General features: G+C 43.2%; 2 protein-coding genes across 3 annotated transcripts in view; both read left to right on the top strand.

Annotated features, from left to right (window-relative positions):
* The first annotated feature begins 260 nt into the window (after positions 1-260).
* LOC123991431 (translocating chain-associated membrane protein 1-like 1) lies at positions 261-15,348 on the top strand. The gene is made up of 11 exons (XM_046293021.1): positions 261-574; positions 2,433-2,496; positions 5,467-5,591; positions 5,827-5,943; positions 9,621-9,679; positions 10,457-10,541; positions 10,764-10,834; positions 11,256-11,360; positions 11,653-11,796; positions 12,583-12,737; positions 13,534-15,348. Exons 1-11 carry the CDS (start codon positions 452-454, stop codon positions 13,602-13,604), a joined length of 1,119 nt encoding a protein of 372 aa, XP_046148977.1. The 5' UTR covers positions 261-451; the 3' UTR covers positions 13,605-15,348.
* Positions 15,349-25,040: 9,692 nt separating this feature from the next.
* LOC123991430 (nuclear receptor coactivator 2-like) overlaps positions 25,041-27,442 on the top strand; it is a 262,415-nt gene continuing 260,013 nt past the window's right edge. For both annotated transcript variants that reach the window (XM_046293020.1, XM_046293019.1), the window contains exon 1: positions 25,041-25,255. The gene's annotated coding sequence lies outside the window, so the exon portion shown is untranslated. The remainder of the gene's footprint in view (positions 25,256-27,442) is intronic.

Here is a 27,442-nt window from a genome sequence, read left to right as displayed (position 1 = left end):
TTGGATGCAATGATTGAATAACATGTATGTGCACGGTTTTTTTGCAACGCCCGGGCACATAACGTGAGCGGTGTGGTCATCATGTAGATCGAATATACTTGCGGGGTTGTAGTTGGCGGTTGGCACATAAAACCGACGGTCTGCATACTCCGGACATATAGGGGGCGGTAAACCGCTCACGAACCTTCTAGAGGGTGTGTAAAAAAAAAAACTCTAGCAGCAACGCGCATCGGCTAGATCCTCCCACAAAAATAAGAGTGACTCGATATTCGTTTGTTGGCCCGTGGGTATGTGTGTGTGTGTGAGAGAGAGCAGCAGGAGGAAGACTGGTGGCTTTCTTTAGCGCTGACGGGGACGGACAGAAAACAATACCGAATACGTGGTCATACCCGATTCACTCTGCTGCTGACTCGCGCAGGTCAATAAAAGTTCACTTTTGGGAGACGTAAAAATGGGGATCCGCAAAAAGACCAACAAGAACCCGCCGGTGTTGAGCCACGAGTTTATCATCCAGAACCATGCAGATATTGTGTCCTGTGTTGCTATGGTGTTCCTCCTCGGGTTGATGTTTGAGGTGAGGCTTGTCCACAGGTTGGAGGGGTCTGGGATATGCAATAAGACCTAGCTTTCCAAATAGGCCAATAATGAGCCTAACTATAATGTGTCAACTGGGCAGACAAGATGATTTTGTTCCGTCAAAGTCTCTTGAAAACGGACATGGCTGATCTACTCTTCCTGCTCTAGTGACAAAGTTTTTTTGTTTGTTAGGTTGTCCTTATTGTAATATTCAAGTAAACGGTAATAGCAGAATTGTCTTTTGATTTTTGAAAAGGCGTGTAGTAGCCTAGTTAGATTTTAAAACTGTAACCCATCTGTCGGGTTGCCTATTGTCTGGTCACTTGTACATTTGAGTAACTTGGCCTACGTCGTATAACAACACAAAAGTGTAGTATTTGGGACAACAAAGTATCCTAACTGGAACGAGCGTTACATAGATTGTTACATTTTAGCGACCACGCAAAAAATGCAATTTCGCTGGCTACAATATTGTGCAAGACTGTCCAGCATCGGATATTTTTTTATTCGCAAATAAAGTGTAGGCTACGTGGCAATCACTGGGTGATTGTGAGCTTGTCATCGTTTATAGGTAGCCCCACTCGTTCGGGAAAAAAAAGTTCGATCCATAAAGTCCTTAGGATCGCCTATTCCGTTTACAAATTTGAAGAGCTTAGGTTTTTACATTTTTTTATATTTTTTTATTGTTGGTTTACACTGAATTATTTTTTGGGGGTTTCATGTTTAGCTTTCTAGGTAGGCTACATGAATCATCCTTTACTAATGCTGCGTTAATGTACTAGTTGTAACTAGGAAAGTTTTACTTGCTAACTGGTGGTACTTATACATGTGCTGCGTTCATCCATTTGCAGGTTGTACATTTCCGAGTTTCCTAGTTCCGACTTGGACGTGAATGCAGCATAAAATTCAGCGCCAGCATTGAGCTGAGGAGACGCATTATGGGAGTTTGAGTTCTTGTGCATTGATGTGCTGTTGACATTGACGATGCACATCGAATATAAATAACCTACTGCATTAAAAAACAGAGTTGTACGAATGCATAGTTATGAATCAGCCTTTCCATATTTATATACGTCTTAATAACATCCAAATCCCCGGTTTTCCATTCAATCTTATCTGTAGTATTGGATTTAAGGGTTTGCAAGCTCGACATCACATACACATGGTTAGCAGATGTCGACGCGAGTGTAGCCGAAATGCTTGTGCTTCTAGTTCCGACAATGCAATAATAATCGAGTAATCTAACCTAACAATTTCACAACAGCTACCTTATACACACAAGTGTAAAGCGATAAAGAATATGTAAATAAAATATGAATGAGTGATGGTACAGAATGGCATAGGCAAGATACAGTAGATGGTATCGAGTACAGTATATACATATGAGATGAGTAATGTAGGGTATGTAAACAAAGTGGCATGGTTTAAAGTGGCTAGTGATACATGTATTACATAAAGATGCAGTAGATGGTATAGAGTACAGTATATACATATGAGATGAGTAATGTAGGATATGTCACCTTATATAATGTTTACATGTGTTTCTGTCTGATACTTTGTGGTCTAGTCGGTAAATCTACAATGCTACCTGGTTTATTGAACACCACCGTAAGCTACCCACAGAGGCCAGAAGGCTAATGAAAATCATGCTGTGGTTTGCTTTTAGTCAATGACTCCGATAAAAGCACCTGGGTGTGTCACAAACTGCACCCTATTCACTATATAGTGCACTACTTTAGACCAGAGCCAGGCTAAGTAAACACACTATATAGGGAATAGGGTGCTATTGGGGACTGAACCCTGTGTTTTTCATGTCCTTTAATCAATCCTCTCCCTTGTCCCCCGCTGTGATCCAGGTCACCTCGAAGGTTGCAGTGCTGTTCATCACTGTCCAATACAACGTTACCATCTCTGAAAACGGTCAGTTTAACTTCTTTAGTGGCTCCACCTGAATGTGCCTTTTTTTTTCTTTACTGGGTCAAACAGTGAAGCTCTAAAAAGACAAAGGATCTTGTATGGAGGTGGTGTATGGAGGTGGTGTATGGAGGTGGTGTCTGGAGGTGGTGTCTGGAGGTGGTGTCTGGAGGTGGTGTCATTTTATTCTGATTTTATTCCAAGTCAACAATTTTATTCCAAGTCAACCTTCCGCTCTTGTCCACCTGTTCTTTAGTGTGTGGAACTAGTTTGCCTGTTATCCAGTATAGAAACAATGACTAGAATCTACAGACCACTTGTAGTTGTTGAATTAGAAGGCCTCACCTGTGTGTTGGTGAATAGAAGTTCTCACATGGTCTACCAGTTCCAGAACACCTTCTTTCAGAGCTTTCCTTTTTTCCCCTGTGGAGCTACGTTTAGTCTTCCTGATTTCATAAAGTCCTCCTGCTAGGTCCTCCTGCTAGGTCCTCCTGCTAGGTCCTCCTGCTAGGTCCTCCTGCTAGGTCCTCCTGCTAGGTCCTCATGCTAGGTCCTCATGCTAGGTCCTCATGCTAGGTCCTCATGCTAGGTCCTCCTGCTAGGTCCTCATGCTAGGTCCTCATGCTAGGTCCTCATGCTAGGTCCTCATGCTAGGTCCTCATGCTAGGTCCTCATGCTAGGTCCTCATGCTAGGTCGTCCTAGAAGGATTGGGGCTGGAGTGTAACAGGCCACAATATCAGAGGTCTTGTGTGAGTCCCAAATTGCCACCTATTTCCTAAATATTGCTCTATATTTGACCAGGGCCCATTGGGTAGTGCACTATCAAGGGTAACATTTGTGACACAATCCTCGTCTCATCTCAAGGTGAATGAATGTTATTTTACACACTCTTGCATTTAAAGCCACGAATGACAGAGCTTGTGGAATGATGGAATGTGCTTTATGATGTCGGATTTTATTTGAAGAGCTGATAGTCTTATCAGAGTCAGGACGCCTGTCCAAAATACCACCCTATTCCCTTTATATAGTGCACTACTTTTGATTAGAGCCCTATGGACCCTGGTCTAAAGTAGTGCACTATATATGAAAGAGTGCCATTTGGGACACATACCCCCTCAGTCATTCATTATTAACAGGCTGATGTTTGTTGAAGCTAAGTTACAACAGTAGCGGGTCAGGCAGGACTTTGGTAGTGACGTTGCTTGAGTAAAACCTTGTGCTTTTAGAGGCTTCGTGAAGCAAATATGTTTAAAAACTGAGGTAACTTTAATATAATTGTAACGATCTGTATTCGAGGTCGACTGATTATGATTATTTTTAGATGCTGATACCTATTTTATTGGAGGACCAAAAAAAGCTGATACCGATTAATCAGACTTTTTTTATATATATATTTGTAATAATTACAACAATTTTTTATTTATTTTATTTTTATTTATTTTATTTTTATTTTACCTTTATTTAACCAGGCAAGTCAGTTAAGAACACATTCTTATTTTCAATGACTGCCTAGGAACAGTGGGTTAACTGCCTGTTCAGGGGCAGAACGACAGATTTGTACCTTGTCAGCTCGGGGGTTTGAACTCGCAACCTTCCGGTTACTAGTCCAACGCTCTAACCACTAGGCTACGCTAGTGGTTAGAAATGATTGAACCCATTTATTTTAACCTAATATAATACATATATAAAAACTATTTAGTCTCAAATAAATAAGGAAACGTGTTCAATTTGGTTGAAATCATGCAAAAACAAAGTGTTGGAGAAGAAAGTAAAAGTGCAATATGTGCCAGGTAAGAAAGCTAACGTTTAAGTTCCTTGCTTGGAACATGAGAACATATGAAAGCTGGTGGTTCCTTTTAACATGAGTCTTCAATATTCACAGGTAAGAAGTTTTAGGTTGTAGTTATTATAGGGATTAGGAGCATCGACTATTTCTCTATACCATTTTATATTTCATATAGAGTTGAAGTTGGAAGTTTGCATACACCTTAGCCAAATGCATTTAAACTCAGTTTTTCCACAATTCCTGACATTAAATCCTAATAACAATTCCCTGTTTTAGGGAAGTAAAGGGCTGTTTGAATGAATGCTTACAAGCCTACTGCTTCCTACCACCGCTCAGTCGGACTGCTCTATCAAATAGTAGAATTAATTATAATGAACACACAGAAATATGAGCCGTAGGTCATTAAATGGTAAAATCCGGAAACTATCATTTCGAAAACAAAACGTTGATTCTTTCAGTGAAATACGGAACAGTTCCGTGTTTTATCGAACGGGTGGCATCCCTAAGTCTAAATATTGCTCTTACATTGTACAACCTTCAATGTTATGTCATAATTATGTACAATTCTGGAAAATGAATTACGGTCTTTGTTAGGAAGAAACAGTTTGCAACGAGCCAGGCGGCCCAAACTGTTGCATATAACCTGACTCTGCTTGCACTGAACGCAAGAGAAGAGACCATTTCCCTAGTTAATATTTCCTGCCAACATGCATTTATTTTAACTAAATATGCAGGTTTATAAAAATATACTTCTGTTTTTTTTTGTGTTTTTGACGTTGCAATGTAATCGGCCATATGCAAACTTGAAATCTGCCCAAATTAATCGTCCGTACAGATTTAATCGGTCGACCTCTAATCTGTATGCATCTCTTCCATCAGAGGGTCCAGAAGAGACTGTTTTGAACAACTTCTTATCAATGTATATACAGTATAATAAAGCAACTATGAAGGGTTATAAAAGGCTTAGTAAATGCTTCATGTCTCCCTACTAGAGGAGCGCGTAGTGAACCACTTCCCCCACGGTAATGAAGGCTCTTCAGCTCAGAGGCTGCCTGCTAGCAAGGAATCTCGTAACATTCTAGAAGGCGGCGATGTTCTATTTACTAATAGAAAGCATTGGGGCCGTAGCGTCAAGGCTCTATGAACAGGCTCGTGAAGGGATCATGCGTTCTCTATGTCTCCCTATCAGAGGGCCTGCCAGAGGAGAGCGTGGTGAACCACTTCCACCACGGTCTGAAGGATTTGGCTACGGTCTTCTTCTACATGCTGGTGGCCATCATTATCCACGCCATCATTCAGGAGTATGTTCTGGACGTAAGTACTGGCACTCACTCAAACACACTTCCTATGTTTTTCCGTACATTTCATTGGTTATTATAGTCTTATTTGATTAATAAAAAAAATCCAACATTAAAACAAATGACATTCAAGACGACCACGGATCCGTTTGATATTCTGACGGCGAAGTCCGACACTGATACTCGCTGATCAGTTTGACCTCGATTGACTCATTGTCATGTCTCTTTTATTTATTTATATATATATATAGAAAATCAACCGGAAGATGCACTTCTCTAAGACCAAGCACAGCAAGTTCAACGAGTCAGGCCAGCTCTCTGCCTTCTACCTGTTCTCCTTCGGATGGGGAACCAACATCCTCATGTCGGTAGGTAGATGTGTGTGTGTGTGTGTGTGTGTGTGTGTGTGTGTGTGTGTGTGGCACGAGCATCGTTATATTATCACTACATGGTTTCAACTATTAGTTTACGTGTGTGTGGATGTTAATAGGTGATTTAAAAAACAATTGTGTTAATTAACTTGACTTTGTTTACTGTGTATAAAGGTCTGTGTGTTTTTGAATCTGTGTCTGCATTGGGCTCTTGACTTTGTCTGAAAGTGGGGGTGGAAAAGCTTGGGGGGGTGTTGAATTTGTCTGAAAGTGGGGGTGGAAAAGCTTGGGGGGGGTTGACTTTGTCTGAAAGTGGGGGTGGAAAAGCTTGGGGGGGGTTGACTTTGTCTGAAAGTGGGGGTGGAAAAGCTTGGGGGGGGTTGACTTTGTCTGAAAGTGGGGTGGAAAAGCTTAGGGGGGGTTGACTTTGTCTGAAAGTGGGGGTGGAAAAGCTTGGGGGGGTTGACTTTGTCTGAAAGTGGGGTGGAAAAGCTTGGGGGGGATTGACTTTGTCTGAAAGTGGGGTGGAAAAGCTTGGGGGGATTGACTTTGTCTGAAAGTGGGGTGGAAAAGCTTGGGGGGGGTTGGTCATTGACTTTGTCTGAAAGTGGGGTGGAAAAGCTTGGGGGGGATTGACTTTGTCTGAAAGTGGGGTGGAAAAGCTTGGGGGGGCTACGATTGACTTTGTCTGAAAGTGGGGTGGAAAAGCTTGGGGGGCTGACTTTGTCTGAAAGTGGGGTGGAGCGGGGCCGGTCTGTTGGGAGCTACGGGGGGGCGTTTTGGTCATGGGCTGTTTTTAATAGGTGTATAAACCCAATGTGAATACAGCCGAAAACACACAACTGTCTTGCCACAATAATGCTAAATGTTGAAAGTAGTAGCCTCGTTATTCATGCAAAACAAAAACAAAACAATAACAACATTGTGGTGGATGTGAGGGCCGCCACAGAGTCAGAGGACCGGGTGGTCTCTCTCTCTCCGAGGCCAACTTTTTAAATGAAGGTTTTAAATCAGGTCAAGGCCGCAGGGCCCGACGGTATTCCAGGACGCGTATTCACTGTAGTTTTCAACCTCTCCTTGTCCCAGTCTGTGATCCCTACACCTTTTTACGATGACCGACATCATTCTTCTTCCCAAGAACACTTAAGGCTTGGTGTCACAATAACTACCACCCTGTAGCACTCACCTCTGTAATCAGGAAGTGCTTTGAGAGTTATGGTTATGGCAACATATTAACTCAGCCCAGACACCCTAGACCCACTCTACTTTGCTTACTGCCCCCAACATTCACAGATGACGCAGTCTTTTTTTTTTTTTTTCATTTTCTCCCAATTTTTCCACAATTTTTCCGATGGGCTGCAGTGGAGCGGGTCAAGCGCTTTAACTTCCTTGGTGTCCACATCACTGGGTCCTCAATGTTCTACAGCTCTACCTTTAGAGCATCATGACTGTGCCTCCGTCCCTCTCCTCGCTCCTACCTGGGCTCGAACCAGGAACACATCGACAACAGCCACCCTCGACGCAGCGTTACCCAAGGGGAACAACTACTCCAAGTCTCAGAGCGAGTGACGTTTGAAACACTATTAGTGCGCCCCCCACTAACTAGCTAGCCATTTCACATTGGTTACACCAGCCATTAGGCTGATAGGCTTGAAGTCATAAACAGCGCTGTGCTTGCGAAGAGCTGCTGGCAAAACGCACGAAAGTGCTGTTTGAATGAATGCTTACGAGCCTGCTGCTGCTCAGTCAGACTGCTCTATCAAATCATAGACTTAATTATAACATAATAACACACAGAAATACGAGCATTATGTCATTAATATGGTCGAAAACAAAACATTTATTTCAGTGAAATATGGAACCGTTCTGTATTTTATCTAAAGGGTGGCATCCATCAGTCTAAATATTCCTGTTACATTGTACAAATTTCAATGTTATGTCATAATTACGTACAATTCTGGCAAATTAGGTGGCCCAAACTGCTGCATATACCCCGACTCTGTGTACAATGAACGCAAGAGAAATGACACAATTTCACCTGGTTCATATTGCTTGCTAACCTGGATTTCTTTCAGCTAAATATGCACGTTTAAAAATATATACGTCTCTGTATTGATTTTAAGAAAGGCATTGGTGTTTATGGTTAGGTACACATGATTTGGAACTGACCCTGTATATAGTGGAACTGACCCTGTGTATAGTATGATGACCCTGTGTATAGTATGATGACCCTGTATATAGTATGATGACCCTGTATATAGTATGATGACCCTGTATATAGTATGATGACCCTGTATATAGTATGATGACCCTGTATATAGTATGATGACCCTGTGTATATAGTATGATGACCCTGTGTATATAGTGTAACTGACCCTGTGTATAGTGTAACTGACCCTGTGTATATAGTATGATGACCCTGTGTATATAGTATGATGACCCTGTGTGTAGTATGATGACCCTGTGTGTAGTATGATGACCCTGTGTGTAGTATGATGACCCTGTGTGTGTAGTATGATGACCCTGTGTGTGTAGTATGATGACCCTGTGTGTGTAGTATGATGACCCTGTGTGTGTAGTATGATGACCCTGTGTGTGTAGTATGATGACCCTGTGTGTGTAGTATGATGTACAGGGCATTCGGGAAGTATTCAGACCCCTTGACTTTTTCCACATTTTGTTATGTTACAGACTTATTCTAAAATGGATTAAATTGTTTCCCCCCTCATCAATCTACACACAATACCCCGTGGTGACATCGCAGTACCCCGCGGTGACATCGCAGTACCCCGCGGTGACATCGCAGTACCCCGCGGTGACATCGCAGTACCCCGCGGTGACATCGCAGTACCCCGCGGTGACATCGCAGTACCCCGCGGTGACATAATAATAATAAATAATATATGCCATTTAGCAGACGCTTTTATCCAAAGCGACTTACAGTCATGTGTGCATACATTCTACGTATGGGTGGTCCCGGGGATCGAACCCACTACCCTGGCGTTACAAGCGCCATGCTCTACCAACTGAGCTCACAGTACCCCATAGTGACATCACAATACCCCGTAGTGACATCACAATACCCCGTAGTGACATCACAATACCCCGTAGTGACATCACAATACCCCGTAGTGACATCACAATACCCCGTAGTGACATCACAATACCCCGTAGTGACAAAGCAAAAACAGTTTTTTTAGAAATGTTAGCAAATTTATTACAAATAAAAAACTGAAATCACATTTACATAAGTATTCAAACCTTTTACTCAGTACTTTGTTGAAGAGCCTTTGGCAGCGATTACAGCCTTGAGTCTTCTTGGGTATGACGCTACAAGCTTGGCACACCTGTATTTGGGGAGTTTCTCCCATTCTTCTCTGCAGATCCTCTCAAGATTTGTCCCGTTGGATTGGGAACATTGCTACACAGCTAGGAGCTTTGCAGCGGCCTCTCTGCGGTCTGAGTTTTAAATCCATTGTGGCTGGTGAGAGCTAAATAAGCTAGCTCATTTTACAGCTGGAGGCGGGGCGTGAGACGGAGTTGAGTGAATTCAAAATGAAATATAAAAGGCGTATCACGTTATTCACGTAGCCAGCCACACAGATTAGCATTTCTTCTCTCCTTGTCCTCCTTATGATCGTATACATTTCTTTCTTTCTAATATTCTCATCCAGGAGAACTTCCTGTCCAACCCAGTGAATCTGTGGGAAGGCTACCCCCATACCTTGATGCCGTAAGTACTGGAGTCAAACCATGTAAACACAACTAAACACAACGCAAACAAGTAACCCCCCCCTTTTTTAAATTGGCCATGTGTACAACTAAACAAGTACTCCCCCCCTTTTTTAATTGGCTAATTAAACACAATTAAACATTTCCATGTGTTTTCCATATCACCCCCTAGTGGTTTCCTTTTGTAATGACCAACCACCACTCATAATTTTTTACATTTAATTTAATTTTTTACCTTTATTTAACCAGGCAAGTCAGTTAAGAACAAATTCTTATTTTAAATGACGGCCTAGGAACAGTGGGTTAACTGCCTGTTCAGGGGCAGAACGACAGATTTTTACCTTGACAGCTCTGGGATTCGAACTTGCAACCTTCTGGTTACTAGTCCAACACTAACCACTAGGCTACCCTGCCACCCCCTTCTTGGTTCTCAGTTCCATATGTAAACTAATGTCATCTGGTGGTGTTTTTGTTAAGGGAAGTAGCTGGGTTTGTTTAAACATACAGGGTTAGGGTTAGTTACTGACTCTCGTATGGAAGGAGTCTTTAGTCCGCATTACTCATCCTATGTCCCATTTTTGTTTCTAAAACAATATGATTCGTGATTTTGAATTATTCTGAGATATTTGATTGCAAATGATAGCTACGTTTTTGAGGAGAAAGGTTGACTCACTGTGATCTACCTAGCTTAGTTGAATGCACTGATTGTAAGTTGCTCTGGAGAAAGGTTTCTGGTAAATAATTGACAGACTTGGTGTTTTGTTCGTCCTGCTTGTAGGTTTCAAATGAAGTTCTTTTTCATCTGTCAGATGGGCTACTGGCTTCACGCTCTGCCCGAGCTCTACTTTCAGAAGACCAAGAAGGTGAGTGTGAGAGTGTGTGAGAGTGTGTGAGAGTGTGTGAAGTTACTGAACTGAACTAGAATGACTAGGCATTTCGTGTTTGATTTCCATACATTAACATTGTTTAAAAAAAAAAAATCATAATTTCAAACATTTGCTTGAGGCCATTAAGCTCACTAACAGAGTGAGTATTTTACTGACATCGTGTGTGTGTGTGTGTGTGTGTGTGTGTGTGTTGTGTAGGAGGATATTCCTCGTCAGCTGGTGTATATCGCTCTGTACTTGGTCCACATCGCAGGAGCCTACATCCTCAAGTAAGACCTGGTTCACGTCAACGTTACTGCGGGTTCACGTCAACGTTACTGCGGGTTCACGTCAACGTTACTGCGGGTTCACGTCAACGTTACTGCGGGTTCACGTCAACGTTACTGCGGGTTCACGTCAACGTTACTGCGGGTTCACGTCAACGTTACCGCGGGTTCACGTCAACGTTACCGCGGGTTCACGGCAACGTTACCGCGGGTTCACGGCAACGTTACCGTGGGTTGCTCCCACGCCTTCTCCCACGCCTTCTCCCACGCTCAACCTTAGCTGAACTTAGTAGCTTCAGTATGTCCCAATACTTTATCTACTTTTTGGTGCTTTCTTGGGCCTTTTTTAACTTACAAAAATAGATCATGGTGATAGCTACTTCTCTATGAAGCGTCTAACGGCGTCCATTTTGTTGCCTTCCAGTCTGAATCGTCTGGCTCTGGTCCTGCTGGTGTTGCACTGCTTCGTAGAGCTTCTCTTCCACGTGTCCCGCCTGGTCTACTTCAGCAACGAGAAGAGGCAGACTGGGTGAACACACACACACACACACACACACACACACACACACACACACACACACACAAGACCGACTGGGTCAGTTGAGGACACACAGCATACGTCAAAGCCCTTACAAGATGCCATTTCAGCATTTTAGACAAGGAAGTTGGTCTAGCTAAGCTACACTCTCTTTTAAGGTCTTGAGTAATGATAGTGTTTATATCAATTGGAGAAAGAAGATGGAGAACGAAGGGAGGCAATAGATGTTATGGGCATCTAACGTATGTGTGTGTGTGTGTGTGTGTGTGTGTCTCTCTCCTAGGTTTACTGTCTGGGCAGTACTGTTTGTTCTTGGACGGCTGCTCACCCTGTCCCTGTCTGTCCTGACTGTGGGTTTCGGCCTGGCCAACGCTGATCAACAGGTACTGGACCTGGCTATCGGAAACTTCAACGTGCTCTTTGTTCGGTAAGAGAGTGAGAGTGAGTGTGTGTGTGTGTGTGACTTGACTAGACCGAGACTGAGCAATATGAACCGCAGATGGGCGCAATGCAAGACTGTAACCTCACACTGTCTGACATGTGCATTGCATTTCACGTGCACGGTGCATTGCATTTCACGTGCACGGTGCATTGCATTTCACGTGCACGGTGCATTGCATTTCACGTGCACGGTGCATTGCATTTCACGTGCACGGTGCATTGCATTTCACGTGCACAGTGCATTGCATTTCACGTGCACGGTGCATTGCACTCTACTGCTGGATCAAAACACCAGAGACATTTGTCCTTGGTTGTGGTGGAAGTTGGCCAAGCTGTTTAATTTGTGAATTGCTGTGAAACCACATAAATGAATCAACCACTTTATGAATCAACCACTTTATGAATCAACCACTTTATGAATCAACCACTTTATGAATCAACCACTTTATGAATCAACCACTTTATGAATCAACCACTTTATGAATCAACCACTTTATGAATCAACCACTTTATGAATCAACCACTTTATGAATCAACCACTTTATGAATCAACCACTTTATGAATCAACCACTTTATGAATCAACCACTTTATGAATCAACCACTTTATGAATCAACCACTTTATGAATCAACCACTTTATGAATCAACCACTTTATGAATCAACCACTTTATGAATCAACCACTTTATGAATCAACCACTTCATGAATCAACCACTTCATACTTTAGGTGTGGCTAACACTTTATTTTTATTTTTATATCCTTCCCCAAAGGATCACTGTGCTGGCGACCATCTGTGTGACTCAGGCCTTCATGATGTGGAAGTTCATCAACTTCCAGCTGAGGAGGTGGAGAGAGCAGGCCCAGGCCCAGCCCGTGAAACCCAAGAAGACCCAAGCTCCCAAGAGCAAGTCCAAGAAAGACAAAGGTGAGCAGAACTACATACCAGAGGATAGTTGCAGAAACCCAGGAAGCGACACTATATAACCCTGGAAGCGACACTATATAACCCTGGAAGCGACACTATATAACCCTGGAAGCGACACTATATAGCCCAGGAAGCGACACTATATAGCCCAGGAAGCGACACTATATAGCCCAGGAAGCGACACTATATAGCCCAGGAAGCGACACTATATAGCCCAGGAAGCGACACTATATAGCCCAGGAAGCGACACTATATAGCCCAGGAAGCGACACTATATAGCCCAGGAAGCGACACTATATAGCCCAGGAAGCGACACTATATAGCCCAGGAAGCGACACTATATAGCCCAGGAAGCGACACTATATAGCCCAGGAAGCGACACTATATAGCCCAGGAAGCGACACTATATAGCCCAGGAAGCGACACTATATAGCCCAGGAAGCGACACTATATAGCCCAGGAAGCGACACTATATAGCCCAGGAAGCGACACTATATAGCCCAGGAAGCGACACTATATAGCCCAGGAAGCGACACTATATAGCCCAGGAAGCGACACTATATAGCCCAGGAAGCGACACTATACTAGAATGCTAGAAAATACACATTAATAATGTGAAAGAATATGTCTGGGGGAAGTATATTTATATTTTTATATTGCTTTTATATTGTATACATATTTTGTTTTAATGAAGTTATTGTAGTTTTTCAGATTCAAGTGAGTAAAATGTCATTATACTGGTTTTTTTTCTCTCTCTTGCTCCATGTACCTTCACTTCCTTCTCTGTCGTTTGCAGCCAATGGAGTGAACGGAGTAAGTTCCAACGGAGCTGATTCGCCGAGATCAAAGAAAGAGAAGTCCTCATAAAGTCCCCTCCAACCCCTACCCACCCCAAAAAGACTCCCTTATATCCTGTCCTCCTCAACCCCTCCAACACCTACCCACCCCAAAAAGACTCCCTTATATCCTGTCCCCCTCAACCGCTCCAACCCCTACCCACCCCAAAAAGACTCTCCTATATCCCTGTCCCCCTCCAACCCCTACCCACCCCAAAAAGACTCCCCTATATCCTGTCCCCCTCCAACCCCTACCCACCCCAAAAAGACTCCCCTATATCCTGTCCCCCTCATGCTGCATCCAGCCTTCTCATGCCACTGCTCTAGCTGTTGTCAACAGCCCAATCCCAAATCCACCCCTAGACCCTATACCAGGGACCATCAACTAGTTTTCAGCCGCAGGCCATTATTTTTTTTCTTCTTGAGCGGATGGTCTGGTCAGGGGGCCGGAACATAATTACAAATCATTAGTAGACTGCAAATTGACCTCAAAGAAGCCCAAACAGATGTAATATTTGACTAAAATATAATAATTTTACGTTCGTAGACAATCACTGTGGAACATTATTTCTAAAATGTAAAATGACTTGGAGCTGATTGGCTGGTGTCTCTAGTCTTATGTCCAACACTAAAAAAATACAAATAAAAACTTTTTTTTACATTTTTTTCGGTCAACTTGGGGAATGGCCCATGGGCCTCCAGTTGGGGAACCCTGGCCCCCCTAAGCACTTCTGGAGATCAAAATGTATTGAATTGGTATAAGCAGTATGGTGAAACTTCAACCTAGATCTTATCATCTGAAGGACTACAGCTCCTCCCAGTAGGACTACAAACTCCACAATGCATCTCTGCTTTATCTGCTCCTTGCCAATCTCAAGTGATCCCGATGTTTTTTTTTTTTCCTCCCATTATCGTCACGTGCCATTACTACAGAAAAAGAAAATAATAATAAAAAAATATATATATATAACTTATTTAAGTGCCTATTGATACAGATTGTTTTGTACAGTTTTAAAATTTCAGGAATGATGGAGAAGAAAAAGAAATCAGTGTTTTCAGTTTCTAAAGTCAAACATTTCATATGCCATTTTTTTTTTTCTTCCAACATTTTCATTTATCAGACTGTATGACATTCTGTTTCTTTAACAAAACGGGCTTCTTGAATTCATTCCCATCTGTTTGGAATCACTAGCAGAGAAACTCCATGCACCTGCCTACTTTCCCTCAGTCTGTATCAGAGGTTTAGTTACATCCTTCTTCTTTTCTTTACCAGTAGTTGAAACGGCTTCATTCCCCCTTGTTTCCTTTCCTTCATCAACACAAGGGTTACTAGACTGGATGGGATTCATTGCTTTCCCACCACAGTGCTTTAACCTACCAGTTTGTGTGTCTCAAATGCCATTCTTATTCCCAATATAGTGCTCCACTTTTGTATTGGTCGTGGTCAAAAGTAGTGCACTACAGAAGGAATGGGGTTCCATCTGAGTCCCAGACATTCTCTCAGGACACTGGCAGTGAGAACGCAGGACAGGGAACAAGGATAGGAAGCCATTCTAGAGAATTTAGAGTTTTAATTTGCTTTTCAAGCCTTTTGCGTTGGTGCCTGTTTTACGTCTCTGTTTAATATGCATCCTTCCTGTGGTCTTTTCTTCCCTGAAGCAATCGCTGATCTAACGTGGTTGGACAGGGCCGTTTACCCCAATCCAGCCAATGGTGTAGGATCAGTGGTCACTCTATGTGGAGGGAGGAAGCTATTATTGATGTGCATCCTAAATGACACCCTATTCCATACATGCATGCGCACGCACGCACGGATACATACATACATGCATGCATGCATGCATGCATGGATACATACATACATACATGCATACATACATACATACATACATACATACATACATACATACATACATACATGCATGGATACATACATGCATGGATACATACATGCATGGATACATACATGCATGCATACATGCATGGATACATACATACATGCATGCATACATGCATGGATACATACATACATGCATGCATACATACATACATACATGCATACATACACACATACACGGATACACGGATACACGGATACATGGATACACGCACACGGATACACGCACACACACACACATACATACACGCATACATACACACACGCATACATACACGCATACATACACACACGCATACATACACACGCATACATACATACATACATACATGCACGCACGCACACACACATACATACATACACGCACGCACACATACATACATACATACATACATACACACACACACACATATATATATATATATATATTAGTTCACTATTTATGACCTCAGCCCATTGTCTCTGTACACTATATAGGGAATAGGGTGCCATGACCACTGCCTATATATATGTATATATGTATATGTATATATATATTGTATATGTATGTGTGTGTCATTTGGGATAGAACTGTGGAGTTATGTTGTTTTTAGAGATAATCTAGAAACCAGGACCTGACAGGATATGTTCCCTGTATTATATTATCTCTCTTCAGATCTACATGAAGGGCTGTGAGCTAAATGGCACCCCATTTCCCTATCTAGTGCACCACTTTTTGACTAGGACTCAGGTGTGAAGTAGTGCACTATATAAAGACAATTAGGATGCCATTGGGGATGTAGACATTGTATTTATGTCTCCTTTGAACATGTCCACGAGAATATAATTTTGTTGTTGAAGACATTATGGATAAAGAAATGTTTCGTTGTTCTGTTTTTATGCCCTTTTTAAAATTTTAACTGAACGTGCCAAATGCTAGTTCTCCTCATGACACAGGGCATAAAACCCACCCTGGCGCTTTACTGTTGTTCAACTCGTTGCCATTAAACATTATTTACACAAAAGAAACGTGTCAAATTGTTATTAAACTAAGATGCTATTTGTAGAAATATAGTGAAGTTATATAATGTTTGACTGCGATGTGGTTGTCTTATCTATTAGTTGAATGGGGCGGTAGGGTAGCCTAGTGGTTAGAGTGTAGAGGTGGCAGGTAGCCTAGTGGTTAGAGTGTAGGGGAGTCAGGGTAGCCTAGTGGTTAGAGTGTAGGGGAGGCAGGGTAGCCTAGTGGTTAGAGTGTAGGGGAGGCAGGGTAGCCTAGTGGTTAGAGTGTAGGGGAGGCAGGGTAGCCTAGTGGTTAGAGTGTAGGGGAGGCAGGGTAGCCTAGTGGTTAGTGTGTAGGGGAGGCAGGGTAGCCTAGTGGTTAGTGTGTAGGGGAGGCAGGGTAGCCTAGTGGTTAGTGTTGGACTAGTAACCGGAAGGTTGCAAGTTCAATCCTCTGTGACAAGGTCGTTCTGCCCCTGAACAGCCAGTTAACCCACTGTTCCTAGACCAGTTAACCCACTGTTCCTAGACCAGTTAACCCACTGTTCCTAGACCAGTTAACCCACTGTTCCTAGACCAGTTAACCCACTGTTCCTAGACCAGTTAACCCACTGTTCCTAGACCAGTTAACCCACTGTTCCTAGACCAGTTAACCCACTGTTCCTAGACCAGTTAACCCACTGTTCCTGACCAGTTAACCCACTGTTCCTAGACCAGTTAACCCATAAATAATAAAGTTAACCCACTGTTCCTAACCAGTTAACCCACTGTTCCTAACCAGTTAACCCATGTTCCTAAAGTTAACCTAAGTTCCTAGACCAGTTAACCTAAGTTCCTAAAGTTAACCCACTGTTCCTAACCAGTTAACCCATGTTCCTAACCAGTTAAATTAATAAGTTCCCAAATTAACCCACTGTTCCTAGACCAGTTAACCCAGTTCCTAACCAGTTAACCCACTGTTCCCAGACCATTAACCCATGCTAAATTAATAAGATGCTAAATTAAAATAAGATGTTAAATTAATAAGATGCCTGGTTAAATAAAGGTAAAATAAATAATAAATGAACGGACTGAATAAGATGCTAAATTAATAAGATGCTAAATTAATAAGATGTTAAATTAATAAGATGCTAAATTAATAAGATGCTAAATTAATAAGATGTTAAATGACCAAAAATGTAATTGTGTGAAAATACAAATTATAATGAATTTTACTACCTCAACGATCCCAATGACACGTCAGCTAGAGGTGAGGAGACTGGTTGCTGGTTCGATACCTGGGGTCGACTAGGTGAAAAATCTGTCGGTGCCCATTGAGCAAGGCACTTAACCTTAATTGCTCCTGTAAGTTGCTCTATACAGAAGATAGCCTTATTTGGTAAAATATCAAGTCCATATTATGGCAAGAACAGCTCAAATAAGCAAAGGGAAATGAAAATCCATTACTTTTAAATCAATCTGGAAAATTTCAAGAACTTTGAACGTGTTTTCAAGTGCTGTCTCAAAAACCATCAAGATGTGATGAAACTGGCTCTCATGAGGACCAGGACAGGAAGACCCAGAGTTACCTCTGTTGCAGAGGATCAATTCATTAGTTACCAGCCTCAGATTGCAGGCCAAATAAATGCTTCACAGAGTTCAAGTAACAGACACATCTCAACATCAACTGTTCAGAGGGACTGCATGAATCAAGCCTTCATGGTCGAATTGCTGCAAAGAAACCACTACTAAAGGACACCAATAAGAAGAACAGACTTGCTTGGGCCAAGAAACATGAGCAATGGACATTAGACCGGTGGAAATCTGTCCTTTGGTCTGATGAGTCCAAATGAGAGATTTCTGGTTCCATCCGCCGTGTCTTTGTAGGTGAACGGATGATCTCAGCATGTGTGGTTCCAACCGTGAAGCATGGAGGTGGGGGTTGTTTGCTGGTGACACTGTCTGTGATTCATATATATATATATATATATATATATTTATGCATCCTTTAATTAACCTTTTGTTTAACAAGGCAAGTCAGTTAAGAACAAATTCTTATTTACAATAAAGGCCTACACTGGTTAAACCCAGTCGACGCTGGGCCAATTGTGCGCCGCCCTACAGGACATAATGTCTATAATACTGTAATAAGCTCACTTAATTGCTGTCACAAATTCCAAACTCTTCACATTTGTCTCTGGTCATGGATAGTAATTTCCGAGTGAGCAAACTATTTATTTACTCAAAGCATCCATATAGATGCATTTTAATGTTTTTTTCTATGGCAGACCACATTTTTAAAAGATTTGTAAAAAAAAAAAAAATTAATGCAACTATGTCAAATTGCTTTGTGTTCTACTTGTAGCCCTGGTTGTCCAGAAAATAACATTGTAAAACACTTAATTGTGAGGTTAAATATAAGGGCAGATAAATGAAAGATAATGAAAAGCTGGGTTTCGGGACTGATGGGGTTGAATAAAACAGCTCTGAGATTTAACAATGCGGCTACGAAGGTACTAACGATAAACTTAGCCTTTAAGATGCTTTTGGTAAACCACGCCCCCCCGTGTCACAATGGGATACCACGCCCCCCCCGTGTCACAATGGGATACCACGCCCCCCCGTGTCACAATGGGATTCCATGAGTTCTAGCTTCCGTTGCTAGGGCTGTCGTTAGAACTTCCAAAACAGGATTTGGCATGACAGGCCTTGTATAAGATTGTCAGCTAAATGACTAAAATGTAAACGTAAAATGTAGAGGTCAAAGTTCATGAGTTGAAACTAGGTTAAAATAATTCCATGTAAGGACCACATGGTGGTGCTACGCTTCACACAAACTGTTAAAATATTGATATGCAATTTTACAGTGAACTGAAATATAGAATTATCCGTCTGTGGTTTAAAAAGTCACGTGTTTTTTAAAAGATCATTGTAGAATGGTCAGTTATGCAAATTAATATTTAATTTGTGAGCTATCACAGGAGTTATGTTAACCTAATGTCTTAATATTGTGTATCATATCAAAGGTTTTGAGATTGTTGACACTATACAGGACAGAAGACCTCTAGGTTGAAATAATTTCATTAAACAGTTGAAACCTGTAGAAAGCTGATTCAGCGAGAATGTTTGAAGTAGACCAGAACTTTTAGGAGCAGCAGAGGTAACCTACTTAGCCACCGGAGCCGGGGACATTGTTCTCCACTGACAAACATTCCTTTACCCTCATTTCTACACTCGTCCCCTGCAGACCACCGTGAAGTCTCACATGGAACCCTATTCCTTACATAGTGCACTACTTTTGACTTGAGCCCTATGGACCCTGACCAGAACCTTATGGACCCTGACCAGAACCCTATGGACCCTGACCAGAACCCTATGGACCCTGACCAGAACCCTATGGACCCTCCTGACCAGAACCCTATGGACCCTGACCAGAACCCTATGGACCCTGACCAGAACCCTATGGACCCTCCTGACCAGAACCTTATGGACCCTCCTGACCAGAACCTTATGGACCCTCCTGACCAGAACCCTATGGACCCTGACCAGAACCCTATGGACCCTCCTGACCAGAACCCTATGGACCCTCCTGACCAGAACCCTATGGACCCTCCTGACCAGAACCCTATGGACCCTGACCAGAACCCTATGGACCCTCCTGACCAGAACCCTATGGACCCTCCTGACCAGAACCCTATGGACCCTCCTGACCAGAACCCTATGGACCCTGACCAGAACCCTATGGACCCTCCTGACCAGAACCCTATGGACCCTGACCAGAACCCTATGGACCCTGACCAGAACCCTATGGACCATCTTGACCAGAACCCTATGGACCCTGACCAGAACCCTATGGACCCTCCTGACCAGAACCCTATGGACCCTCCTGACCAGAACCCTATGGACCCTGACCAGAACCCTATGGACCATCCTGACCAGAACCCTATGGACCATCCTGACCAGAACCCTATGGACCCTCCTGACCAGAACCCTATGGACCCTCCTGACCAGAACCCTATGGACCCTCCTGACCAGAACCCTATGGACCCTCCTGACCAGAACCCTATGGACCCTTCTGACCAGAACCCTATGGACCCTTCTGACCAGAACCCTATGGACCCTCCTGACCAGAACCCTATGGACCCTCCTGACCAGAACCCTATGGACCCTCCTGACCAGAACCCTATGGACCCTCCTGACCAGAACCCTATGGACCCTCCTGACCAGAACCCTATGGACCCTCCTGACCAGAACCCTATGGACCCTCCTGACCAGAACCCTATGGACCCTCCTGACCAGAACCCTATGGACCCTGACCAAAAGTAATGATCTATACAGGGAATTGGGTGCCATTTTTTGGGATGCATTATTTGTCGATATGTAATGTAGCAATTACTTAATATAATAACATGATATATAATGTTTCAACATACAAGTTTGCGTATAGCTGGAATCTGATTGGACAGATTTCCTCATACGCTCGCTTGCGTTGTTATTCTCCTGCTATCGAAGGAAAGGAAGAAGAATCTTTTTGCTGTTTCCTGTCCAAGTTCTAGTCTGCTGTATGATACTGACTGTGTTTCATTGATGCCTAGTCACTTTACCCTGCCTTCAGGTACACGTCTACCTGAAATACCTTATTATATTCTATCCTGATGCCTAGTCACTTTACCCTGCCTTCAGGTACACGTCTACCTGAAATACCTTATTATTATCTATCCTGATGCCTAGTCACTTTACCCTGCCTTCAGGTACACGTCTACCTGAAATACCTTATTATATTCTATCCTGATGCCTAGTCACTTTACCTTCAGGTACACATCTACCTGAAATACCTTATTATCTATCCTGATGCCTAGTCACTTTACCCTGCCTTCAGGTACACATCTACCTGAAATACCTTATTATCTATCCTGATGCCTAGTCACTTTACCTTGCCTTCAGGTACACGTCTACCTGAAATACCTTATTATTATCTATCCTGATGCCTAGTCACTTTACCCTGCCTTCAGGTACACGTCTACCTGAAATACCTTATTATTATCTATCCTGATGCCTAGTCACTTTACCTTCAGGTACACGTCTACCTGAAATACCTTATTATTATCTATCCTGATGCCTAGTCACTTTACCCTGCCTTCAGGTACACGTCTACCTCAAATACCTTATTATCTATCCTGATGCCTAGTCACTTTACCTTCAGGTACACATCTACCTGAAATACCTTATTATCTATCCTGATGCCTAGTCACTTTACCCTGCCTTCAGGTACACGTCTACCTGAAATACCTTATTATCTATCCTGATGCCTAGTCACTTTACCTTCAGGTACACATCTACCTGAAATACCTTATTATCTATCCTGATGCCTAGTCACTTTACCCTGCCTTCAGGCAAATATCTACCTCAAATACCTTATTATTATCTATCCTGATGCCTAGTCACTTTACCTTCAGGTACACATCTACCTGAAATACCTTATTATATTCTATCCTGATGCCTAGTCACTTTACCTTCAGGTACACATCTACCTCAAATACCTTATTATATTCTATCCTGATGCCTAGTCACTTTACCCTGCCTTCAGGTACACATCTACCTCAAATACCTTATTATATTCTATCCTGATGCCTAGTCACTTTACCCTGCCTTCAGGCAAATATCTACCTCAAATACCTTATTATTATCTATCCTGATGCCTAGTCACTTTACCCTGCCTTCAGGCAAATATCTACCTCAAATACAGTACCTTGTACCTCTGCATATCCAGCGTAGCCTAGTGGTTAGAGCATTTTGCTCTAGTAACCGAAAGGTTGCAAGATCAAATCCCGGAGCTGACAAGGTACAAATTTGTCGTTCTGCCCCTGAACAAGGCAGTTAACCCCACTGTTCCTAGGCTGCCATTGGAAATAAGAATTTGTTCTTAACTGACTTGCCTAGTTAAACAAATGTTACATTTCAAATAAATAAATAAAAATGAGTGAGAGGGAACATGCACGTGGCATTTTGTTGGACCGTGACCAACATGTGTATTGTGTGTCTACGACAAAACAAATTATTGCTCACCTGATCTGCCTATTCATGTTATGACTACTGCAGTAGTATATGTGTTGATTATTAAGTATCATTCAGAGTAATTTATGTCTCTGGGCTGTCGCGTGTGTGTGCGAGTGTGTTAACGTGTGGGTGTGTGTTAGCGTGCGTGTGTTAACGTGCGTGTGCGTGTTAGCGTGCGTGTGTGTTAGTGTGCGTGCGTGCGTGTGTGTGCGTGTGCGTGTGTGTTAGCGTGCATGTGTGTGTGTGTGTTGTTAGCGTGCGTGTGCGTGTGTGTGCGTGTTAGCATGCGTGTGTGTGTGTGTGCGTGTTAGCGTGTGTGTGTGTGTGTGTGTGTTAGCGTGTGTGTGTTAGCGTGTGTGTGTGTGTGTGTGTGTGTGTTAGCGTGTGTGTGTGTTAGCGTGTGTGTGTGTTAGCGTGTGTGTGTTAGCGTGTGTGCGTTAGCGTGTGTTAGCGTGTGTGTGTGTGTGTTAGCGTGTGTGTGTGTGTGTTAGCGTGTGTGTGTGTGTTAGCGTGTGTGTGTGTGTGTGTTAGCGTATGTGTGTGTGTGTGTTAGCGTGTGTGTGTGTGTGTGAGCGTGTGTGTGTGTGTGTGTGTGAGCGTGTGTGCGTGTGTGAGCGTGTGTGCGTGTGTGTGTGTGCGTGTGTGTGTGTGTGCGTGTGTGTGTGTGTGTGTGTGTGTGTGAGTGTGTGTGCGTGTGTGTGAGTGTGCGTGTGTGTGTGTGTGTGTTAGCTCACTCTGAGACCATGTCATGAGTCAGGTTCTAGAATTCTCTCTTGGTTCTTTCTGCTTTGTTCAGCTCTTCCCTTTTGCTCCATCCCAGATGGCACTGCATTCCCATGGGGCTTTGGTCAAAAGTAGTGAACTACACAGGCAATATAGGGTGTCATTTGTGACCCAACCTTCATCTACAGCAATGATCATTGCTGATATGTGTACTCCATGTTACTAATCAAACTATCCACAATCGCTACGTATTATAAATAATAAATTAATGTACATTGTATATTAATTTAATTCAATGTTCTATTTATGAATGACTTTTATAGAAAAAAACAACATTCTGATGGATAAAGTAACGTGCAATAAGCACCTTTTAGGCCAATAACTCAATATGTGTTTAGTCTACATAGGTTATTGGTTCAGGTTCATATGATAGGCTATGGCTACTGTCACGTTAGCCTATCAAAGAACTACGTATTTGTATCCTATCCTCCCTTGATGAAAGTAACTTCACGCTGTTTCTCCTTGCTATATCATACACTGGACAGGTTGTTGCTGCTTGGTTATGTCGAGGCAGGGCAGTGTTCCATACCAGAGAGAGACCCCGCTAATCCAGGTGCTCCTCTCTATGGTAGTGTGTGTATAGTAGTGGTAGTGTGTGTGTATGGTAGTGTGTGTGTGTGTATGGTAGTGTGTGTGTGTGGTAGTGTGTGTGTGTGGTAGTGTGTGTGTGTATGGTAGTGTGTGTGTGTGTGGTAGTGTGTGTGTGGTAGTGTGTGTGTGTGTATGGTAGTGGTAGTGTGTGTGTGGTAGTGTGTGTATGGTAGTGTGTGTGTGTGTATGGTAGTGGTAGTGTGTGTGGTAGTGTGTGTGTGTAGTAGTGTGGTAGTGTAGTGTGTGTGTGTGTATGGTAGTGGTAGTGTGTGTGTAGTAGTGGTAGTGTGTGTGTGGTAGTGTGTGTATGGTAGTGGTAGTGTGTGTGTGTGTGTGTGTGGTAGTGTGTGTGTGTAGTGTGTGTATAGTAGTGGTAGTGTGTGTGTGGTAGTGTGTGTGTGTATAGTAGTGGTAGTGTGTGTGTGTGTGTAGTAGTGGTAGTGTGTGTGTATGGTAGTGTGTGTGTGGTAGTGTGTGTATGGTAGTGGTAGTGTGTGTATAGTAGTGGTAGTGTGTGTGTGTGTGTGTGTGTGTGTGGTAGTGTGTGTATAGTAGTGGTAGTGTGTGTGTGTATAGTAGTGGTAGTGTGTGTGTGGTAGTGTGTGTGTGTGGTAGTGTGTGTGTGTATAGTAGTGGTAGTGTGTGTGTGGTAGTGGTAGTGTGTGTGTGTGTATAGTGGTAGTGTGTGTGTGTGTGGTAGTGTGTGTATAGTAGTGGTAGTGTGTGTGTGTGGTAGTGTGTGTATAGTAGTGGTAGTGTGTGTGTGTGTGTATAGTAGTGTGTGTGTGTGTGTGTGTGTGTGTGTGTGTGTGTGTGTGTGTGTGTGTGTGTGGGGTAGTGTGTGTGTATAGTAGTGGTAGTGTGTGTATAGTAGTGGTAGTGTGTGTGTGTGTGTGGTAGTGTGTGTATAGTAGTGGTAGTGTGTGTGTGGTAGTGTGGTAGTGTGTATAGTAGTGGTAGTGTGTGTGTGTGGTAGTGTGTGTGTAGTGGTAGTGTGTGTATAGTAGTGGTAGTGTGTGTATAGTAGTGGTAGTGTGTGTGTGTGTGTGTGTGGTAGTGTGTGTGTGTGGTAGTGTGTGTATAGTAGTGGTAGTGTGTGTATAGTAGTGGTAGTGTGTGTGTGTATAGTAGTGGTAGTGTGTGTATAGTAGTGGTAGTGTGTGTGTATAGTAGTGTGTGTGTGTGGTAGTGTGTGTGTGTGTATAGTAGTGTGTGTGTGGGGTGAAGGCTTGTTAGCGAGATAAACAAGCAGCCAGCCAGCAGCACAGAGCAGTCGGAGGAACATGGCGGCAGCACAGTCAGCTAGCGGTATGTCTGTTTCCCCTCAACGGAAGGTCAGACCGGGTTTAACACACGGGATTTAACACAACACAAGCGACGGAAAGTTACACGTCGTAAGTACACCTGTGGGCTTTGGTCGTTTTTGCTGTGTGCGTGTGTGGTTTGTTGGTGTGAAATTCGTGCCCACATTTCGTGAGTGATTCAATCTCGGTTGTGTGATGCAGTATTGATTAGCTTGGTTAGCCTCCTATGCGAGGCTGCCGACCACACTGCCAGCTACATAGAAATGTTATACCTTCACACTTTACTTCCTAAGTTGTTCCTTTGCAATTATTGGCCCATTTTCACCAGTCGTTTTAAGGGCCTTGGCAGATATACAGTGCTTTTTTTTTTGGTTTGTTTGTTGCAACAAATGTAACAAATGCATTGTGCACCGGGGAATATGTAGTATTTCTGACTGTGCTTGTTGTTCAGAGACTGAAGTTCACCGATTTCAATCGCGCTGATCTTCCAAGACTAGAAACCATTTATCTATCTACACCAGTGGACACAATGTTTTCAGACACCCTCTCCGTGGCTAGTTAACTGTTTGTTTGGTTGTTCATCCTGAATCACACTTACCTAAATATATATAAATGACAAAAGGTAAACTAATTGGTTTCACGTAATTCTCCCTTATATCAGTGACTTTGAAGTCAGCTTTCTTTCTGCACGGTATATGGTTGCTTTGATGCAATGTCGCTCGGTGGCAAAGCTGCAACGTTACAACAGCGGTGTCCCGTTTCCCCAACAGCGGTGTCCCGTTTCCCCAACAGCGGTGTCCCGTTTCCCCAACAGCGGTGTCCCGTTTCCCCAACAGCGGTGTCCCGTTTCCCCAACAGCGGTGTCCCGTTTCCCCAACAGCGGTGTCCCGTTTCCCCAACAGCGGTGTCCCGTTTCCCCAACAGCGGTGTGCCGTTTCCCCAACAGCGGTGTCCCGTTTCCCCAACAGCGGTGTCCCGTTTCCAGCGGTGTCCCGTTTCCCCAACAGCGGTGTCCCGTTTCCCCAACAGCGGTGTCCCGTTTCCCCAACAGCGGTGTCCCGTTTCCCCAACAGCGGTGTGCCGTTTCCCCAACAGCGGTGTCCCGTTTCCCCAACAGCGGTGTGCAACTGACAGACCTCCAGAGAAACACTGATGCTGAGTTCCTCTGGACTCTCACCAAGTCAGTCTAGTGATACATTTTGTGAAATATCCCCCCCCCCCTCCTCAAATATCCCCCCCCTCCTGTTTCGTTTTGAAGGAATGTAACAAATTGCTTGTCTTTTCTCTCTCCGTGGGGGGCAGTAAATACCCCCCTCCTTTTGTTGTCATACACACACAAAATGTTAACCGAAAATGTGCCTTGCTTATTACATATCAGACTGATTAGCCATGGTAACAGTCCTAAAGGTGCTCGCTGTAAAATAGTCTACCAGTAGATTGTTGAAGAAAAGGATATTTGACTTGACCAGTGCTTTTACCGGGATGGTGGAGGAGAACAAATATACACAGTAAAGTGTTGTTTACTCATCTGTTTTGGCTCTGTCACTTGTATTTTCCATCTCCTAATGCGTCTCATGTGATGCACAATGTGGAAACATGTTTTTAATTGAGCCTTTATTTAACTAGGCAAGGCAGTTAAGAACTAATTCTTATTTACAATTATGGCATGCACCGGCCAAACCCGGACGAAGCTGGGCCAAACCCGGACGAAGCTGGGCCAAACCCGGACGAAGCTGGGCCAAACCCGGACAAAGCTGGGCCAATTTATGCGCCGCCCTATAGTACTCCCGGGGCCGGTTGTGATACAGCCTGGATTCGAACCAGGGTGTCTGACGCCTACAGCACTGAGATCCAGTGCCTTAGACCGCTGCGCCACTTGGGAGCCCCATCAATTGAAGCAGGTTCCCTCAAAATAAGTTGGATGTGCTTGTGAAATTCGCCGGCTGATCGCAGTGGGACAACTTTAGGCAGTAGAGGGAAAGTACCCAATTGTCATACTTGAGTAAAAGTATAGATGCCTTAATAGAAAGTTACTCAAGTAAAAGTCACCCTGTAAAACACTACTTGAGTAAAAGTATTTTTGTTCTAAATATACTTAAGTATCAAAAGTAAAAGTGTAAACAATCTCAAATTCCTTATATTAAGCAAAGCAAACTGCACCATTTTCTTGTTTATACATTTTATGGATAGCCAGGTGCACACTCAGACATAATTAACAAATGAAGCATTTGTGTTTAGTGAGTCCTCCAGACCAGAGGCAGTAGGGATGACCAGGGA

Source organism: Oncorhynchus gorbuscha, linkage group LG12 (genome assembly GCF_021184085.1).
Source record: "Oncorhynchus gorbuscha isolate QuinsamMale2020 ecotype Even-year linkage group LG12, OgorEven_v1.0, whole genome shotgun sequence".
Classification (NCBI taxonomy): domain Eukaryota; kingdom Metazoa; phylum Chordata; class Actinopteri; order Salmoniformes; family Salmonidae; genus Oncorhynchus; species Oncorhynchus gorbuscha.
The sequence above is the reverse complement of the archived record's forward strand: the minus strand, read 5'-3'. Positions and strand labels throughout refer to the sequence as shown.